Raw genomic sequence first — 6,677 nt, 5'->3', positions numbered from 1 at the left:
TGCTGCTGCTGCTGCTGGGCACAGCTGCTGGGCCAGCACTGATCTGCCCCAGCTCTGCACACAGACATTGCTGCTGCAGCTCCAGAGAAGGCAACAAAAGGGCATCTCTGCAGAAAACTCTGCTGGGAAAGATCCTTTAGCTCCTTTAAAGCCACCGAGAGTGCAGCCCTTCATTGACACAGTCTGTGGGCACAGGGAAGGTGGAGAGAAACAAAATGAGAAATTGCACAAGTAATGACATTTATTTGTGGACAATATGAAAAAAAGTAAAACAAAGAAAAGCAACCCCCAAAATAAAAACTACAAGAAGTATCAAAGATGACTTTTATTCCAAGTGATTTGCAGAAATTGGCCAGCAGATTAATGTTTCCAAAAGCATCCAGTCATCAGTCTCCACACTGCAGCCTTGAGCTCCTGGTTCCTCAGGCTGTAGATGAGGGGGTTCAGGACTGGAGGCACCACCGAGTACAGAACTGACAGGGCCAGATCCAGGGATGGGGAGGACATGGAGGGGGGCTTCAGATAGGCAAATGTGCCTGTGGTGACAAACAGTGAGACCACAGCCAGGTGAGGCAGGCAGGTGGAAAAGGCTTTGTGCCGTCCCTGCTCAGAGGGGATCCTCAGCACAGCCCTGAAGATCTGCACATAGGAGAAAACAATGAACACGAAACAAGACAATGAAAAACTGGCAGTAACCACAAGTAGCCAAAGTTCTGCAAGGTGAGATTTGGAGCAGGAAAGCTTGAGGATCTGTGGAATTTCACAGAAGAACTGGCCCAGGGCATTGCCATGGCACAGGGGCAGGGAAAATGTATTGGCCATGTGGATGAGAGCATGTAGAAAGGCACTGGCCCAGGCAGCTGTTGCCATGTGGGCACAAGCTCTGCTGCCCAGGAGGGTCCCATAGTGCAGGGGTTTGCAGATGGACACGTAGCGGTCGTAGCACATCACGGTCAGCAGATAAAACTCTGCTCCAATGAAGAACATAAAGAAAAAGAGCTGTGCAGCACATGCAGTGTAGGAGATGTTGCTGGTGTCCCAGAGGGAATTGTGCATGGCTTTGGGGACAGTGGTGCAGATGGAGCCCAGGTCAGCGAGGGCCAGGTTGAGCAGGAAGAAGAACATGGGCGTGTGCAGGTGGTGGCCGCAGGCTACGGCGCTGATGATGAGGCCGTTGCCCAGGAGGGCAGCCAGGGAGATGCCCAGCAAGAGGCAGAAGTGCAGGAGCTGCAGCTGCCGCGTGTCTGCCAATGCCAGCAGCAGGAAGTGCCTGATGGAGCTGCTGTTGGACATTTGCTCTGGCTGGCCTTGGGGAGCTGTTCATGGAGAAAAGTCAGTGACAGGTTCGGATGAACTTTTTCCAGCAAAAAGAGAGACTTTTCCCAGCAAAAACAAAGCCTTTTCCCATAGACCCTTCTTGTATAACCCTCTGACACCCTTTTGAATTTCCAGACGATTTTCCTTCAGCTTCAAGGGAGGATCCCTGGCTGGTGCTGTCTGAGTGGGACATCAGGTTCAGGGCAGCTACACACAGGGTTTTTATTATTCAGCCCTGCTGTGCAGATGTGGGAGGAGGACAGGGACCTGTCCTCATGTTCCACTTTGAAACCTTGTTAATACAAATGGCCCTGTGAGCATGTGCACCCCCACTGCCAGAGAGCAGGAATGGTAAAATCTGTTTAAATGTTCTAGAGATTTTACAGCTCCTCTTCCCCCTCTCTTGATGACTATATTCAGATGTCAGAAACTCTCAGCATTTCTGCTGCCCTCAGGGAGAACAGAGTGAGTTCTCTGAGGCAAGGTGGTGAGTGGAGAGTGAGGGGAGGAAGTCTGTCTCTCAGTCCTGTTCCAGGATTCTCTGGGCTTTCATCATTCTTAGACATAGGATGATCATCCTCCCATGTTTCCTTTAAAAACCATCCTGACACTACTGAGAGCAGATGGATCCCTTACAGTCCACCAAATGTCCATTCCTTTCTCAAGGTCTCAGCCCCACATTTGTACCCAGGGACACACAGGCCTCATTTCACCAACCCAGCAGCATTTTCCCATCCTAGAACTTCTGTGCCTCACCCTCAGGCTTTCAGATAACACAGAGATATTGCAGGACAGGTTTGCACCCTGGATTGGAGCTCCCAGCTTGGACTGAACTCTCAGGGAGACTTCCAAGTGTCCTTCTGATGGCATTGGATTGAGGGAGATGCAGCTCCTTCCCTGGCTGCCCTGACAGCATTGCCCAGAGCCGGGCCCTGGGGACAGCGTCACCCTGAGCCAGCTGTGCCCCTGCCAGAGCCCCCAGGGCCGGGCAGCTGCTCCCAGCCCTGTGCTCTGCAGAGGGAACTGGGCCCGGGGCTGCAGAGCTGCCCCACGGCTCTGCTGCAGCTCTGCCTGCACAGGAGGGGCTGCACGCCTTGGAGCCCCGGCCCTGAGGGCAGAGGCTTGGCTGGGGCACAGGAGGGAGGGGGCTTGTTCAGAGGGAGGGGCTGCACTGCAGGGGCTCCTGTGGGCATCTCTAAACTCTCCCTGCCACAGCATTGCTGGGCTTTGTTTTCTCTCATTGCCTGATCTTCTCTCTGCTTCCTGCAGATTTCCCTGCTGCAGGTGTTTCCCTGTGCCAGATCTCTCCCTGCCAGCACCCACAGACCCCAAATCTCTGTGCACTCTCCTTGGCCCTACAGAACCCTGCCTGTTTGCAGGGCACTGGCTGGGGGCAGGTTCTGTTTGCAGCTTGGAGAAAGGACAGCTCAGACTGAGCCTGATGGCTCCAGCAAAGGTGATGCTGCTGCTGTCCATGGGCAGAGGGGCTGGAAGCACATTAGGGATCTACTGTGAACCTAGTGATCACTAAAAGCAACAGTGCGGATGTGTCAAGCTCTTGTCAGAATTCATAATTAATAATTAATAATCAACCTCTAATATTTATCCCCTTCTCCCTGCCATTCTCCAGTAGTAAGAAACAGAATATAAAATCTTTTGAAATTTCCTCATTTTTATCAAAATCCTTGACTTGGAAATATTCTAGGACTGATCAGAACCCCTCAGCATGTCAGAGATTCATGCACATTTCACCTCCCCTGCACCAGAAATACTCAGAGTTGTACTCACAGGGTCTGTAGGCATTGGCATGTTCCAGCTTGAGGAGATGGCTCCAGGAGCTGCAGCTGCATTGTCCTGCAGCCAGAGGTTCCTGTGCCAAGGGCTGGCAGTGGTTGTGTCCCAGGCACTTCTCAGCCCCTGCCCAGCCCTGACTGATTGAAGCTCTCTGTGCCTCTGGGCTGTGCCCGGGCTGGCTGCAGGCAGTGCCCCAGCCCTGCTGGGCTGGCACAAGAGCTGCTCATCAAGAGAAATGTGCTTTTGAAGCTCTTCTTGGTGAGCAGGAGCTGCCTCTGTGCCAGGAGCCCAGCCCAGCTCAGCAGCACAGACACAGCACAAGGACTTTAATCAGCCCCTCTGGGGCTTTGTGCTCAGGCCCTGAACATCAGTCCCTGAGAGGGAGCTGAAGAAACCTCTGCAGAACTCCAAGGCAGAATCCAACTCCAAAGTTTCTTGGGCTTGTAATTGGTCCCAGAGAGGGACATGACTGAGCAAGTGTCCCCAGGCCCCAGGCAGAGCAGAGAACTGCAGGCAGTGCTGAGAGGTGGGGACAAAGAGAAGCCAAGTCTTGGTGCCCTGGGCCACAGCAGGGTCTGTGCCAGCAAGGGCTGGGAGGAGACACCTTGTCCTGAGGCCCTGGGGCCTCCTGGCACAGCCCCAGCCAGGCTGGGCACTGTCAGCCCCTTGTGCTGCCCTCAGCATCCCCCCCTAGCCCACATCCCAGTGGCCTCAAGGATCTGCTGCAAGGAGTCCCTGGGGAGCCTTGCTCAGCAATGGCCCTGGGGGCTCCTGAATGCTCCCTGCAGGGACTGCAGGTTTTTCAAAGGACTTTGGGTTTGGCTTTTGCCTTGGAGTCTCTGAGAGGTTTGTGCAATCATGGCCTCCAATTATCTGCTGTAATTAGTCCCTGGAGAGGCTTTGTCAGTAACAACACTCAGTGGGGCTCATTAATACTTCAGGATACTTCAGTTATTTGAAGGTCCTTGGTGTTTCCGTTTTGATACAGACTCTGTGAGGAGTTTGTGCAATCATGGCCCCAATTATCTGCTTTAACGAGTCCCTGAAGAGCTTTGTACTGACACTCAGTGGTGCTCAGTAATGCTTTCAGATACTCAAGGCTTTAAGGTACTTTGGATTTTCCTTTCCACTCTGAATCTCTGAGAGTTTTTTTGTGCCATCCTGGCCTCCAATTGTCTCCACTTTGCTCTGCCAGTGGGCACACCCAAAAAGCATCTTTTAGGTCTATCACGCTAAACCACTGGTGTGCTGGGGGGATATTACTCAGTAGTGTATAGGGGTTAGGCACTACTGGGTAAGGATTCACTGTTCTTTTGTTCACTTCTCTTAATCTTGGACAAGCCTGTAAGTCCCATCTGACTTCTTTACTGGTAATATGGGTGTATTATGGGGGGACATACATGGTTCTAAGGTCCTGTCCTCAAGTAGGTCCTGGATCAGCGGCTGGAGTCCTCGTCTCCCTTCCAGGGAGAGTGGATATTGCCGTACCCGAACTGGATGGTTCTCATTAACTATTTTTATTACTATAGGTTTCATGTTCAATTGACCTTGGTTTTTTGGTTTTGCCCACACCATCTCATGCATTTTCTCCTCATCTTCTTCCCTGAATTGGAGAAGCTTAACTATCATTTTCCCTTACTCTAGAAGCACTCCAATGTCAAACTGCACCTGTAAATCCTGTCCTAATAAATTTCACCCTCCATCTGGAACTAATAGAATGTCCCTCCTTCCTATTTTCTTTGTTCCTTCAAACTTTATTTGCTTTACAACTGAGGCTTTGAACCCTTTCCCTTTAGCACCTACTACTTGCACAGTATCTTGACTCTTTCTGCACCCCTTTGGGATTCTACAAACACAAGTTCTTTCAGCCCCTGTGCCTACTAAGAATTTAAATTCTTCCTCCTGGGGATCTATTTTTAAAGTTATCAAGGGCTCCTGATGGTATTCTGTCCCCAGGAGGCAGAGCCCCTGACACCCCTAGTCTTCCACTTCTCCTTTTTGCTCAGTCTCATAGACCCTCAGATCCTTTTCCTTCTGGGGGCAATTCTTTCTTATATGCCCACTCTCTTTACAGGAAAAGCAAACTGGTCCTGGGTTCCCTTGTTTCCTAAACTCTCCTTTTTGTGTGGAGGCCCAGGGGCCTGCATCCTCCCTCCACCTATCCTCCCGCACTTGGAATCTCCCTCCCTTACCTGAGTTGTTCTTTGCATGCTGGTTTCCTTCCCTAATGGCAGCTACCATTACCTTTGATTTTGCCTTGGCCTTCACTTCATCCCTTTTTACATACACCTTCTGTGCTTCCCTTAAAAGGTCTTCTAACCTCCTTTCTTGCCAACCATCTAACTTTTCTAACTTTCTCTGTATAGCTGGCCAGACATGAGTGACAAAATTTATCTTTAGTAAGATCTGTCCAGCCACCGTGTCAGGGTCAACCCCTGAATACTGCCTTATATATTTCCTCAACCTTTCTAAACACTCTGTGGGGGTTTCTTCGCTCTTTTGCTGCTCATTGAAAGCCTCATGGGCATTTTGGTAAAGTGGAGCTACTTCTTTGATGCCTCTTATAATCAATGTTCTATATTCCTCCATGTCTTGCCTCCCCCCAGTGCTGCTGTGGTCCCTGGCGGGGCGCACTATGGGCATTTTCAGATCCCCAGGAGGTCCTTGCACATGCTCCCTTTCCCATATTTGTATCCCAGACGATCGGATCATGTGTCTTTCTTCTGGTGTGAACAACATAATCATTAATGATTGCATTTCCTCCCATGTATACATATTGGGCCCCAGAAACTGGTCTAACTTCTCTGTGGCTGTCGTGTGTTTTAAAATGTTTATATGAGTTCAGTTGTGAAGTTGTTTATCCCTTCTATAAGTTAGAAATAGGGTTTGGCCCTCATGGTTCCCCCCATGTACTTCCCTCATAATGGTTTCTCCCTAAGTTGGTTACCCCTTGTTTTCCCGCCAATGGCTTGTCCCTCAAGGTGACTGATCCCTTGATCCTTCCCTTTATGCCCTTATAAGTTTATTTCCTCCCTCCTGGTGCTGCCCACTTCCCCTGCCTATCATTGTAACCACCACTCTTTATTTTGAGAACCTTCTGTGTCAATCATCCCTTCCTCAATGTATGATTTGCCACCAGAGGCTCTTCCCTCCCTTATGTAATCCTTATTGGTCCAGCTGTATCCCACGCTCCTCCCCTGATCTCCGTTTATTGGTCACCTTGAGTCTCCTCCTGTCACGCTCATTCCCTTTATCAGTGCCTCCCTAAGCCGTCCTCCTCTGACACCCATCACTGGTCAGGCCTGGGAAATAAAGCACCTTGGCATCCACACGAGTGTGCACTCTCTCCTTCCTTTATCTTGGGACTTGGTAGCCACACTCTCGCCTGTGCCCCCCAGGCCGCAGACAGCACCACTACCCAAGGGTTTTCGAGGAGAACCCAGGAGTGGCAGATCTTGTGCTCTCCTCCGGCCACACACCGGGAGCAGCTGGCCAGCATTTGTCCAGCTCCCGTGGCCACAGAGCAGGCTACAGGGAAAAAGTTTTCCTGAGATCCAACCTGAGCC

General features: G+C 50.8%; 1 protein-coding gene across 1 annotated transcript; it reads right to left on the bottom strand.

The window, feature by feature from the left end:
• Positions 1 to 360: 360 nt before the first annotated feature.
• On the bottom strand, positions 361 to 1,293 carry LOC143692640 (olfactory receptor 14J1-like). The gene has a single exon (XM_077172889.1). It carries the CDS (start codon positions 1,291 to 1,293, stop codon positions 361 to 363), a length of 933 nt encoding a protein of 310 aa, XP_077029004.1.
• Positions 1,294 to 6,677: the final 5,384 nt, after the last annotated feature.

Source organism: Agelaius phoeniceus (assembly GCF_051311805.1).
Source record: "Agelaius phoeniceus isolate bAgePho1 chromosome W unlocalized genomic scaffold, bAgePho1.hap1 SUPER_W_unloc_2, whole genome shotgun sequence".
Classification (NCBI taxonomy): domain Eukaryota; kingdom Metazoa; phylum Chordata; class Aves; order Passeriformes; family Icteridae; genus Agelaius; species Agelaius phoeniceus.
This window is presented reverse-complemented; position numbering and strand designations above follow the sequence as displayed.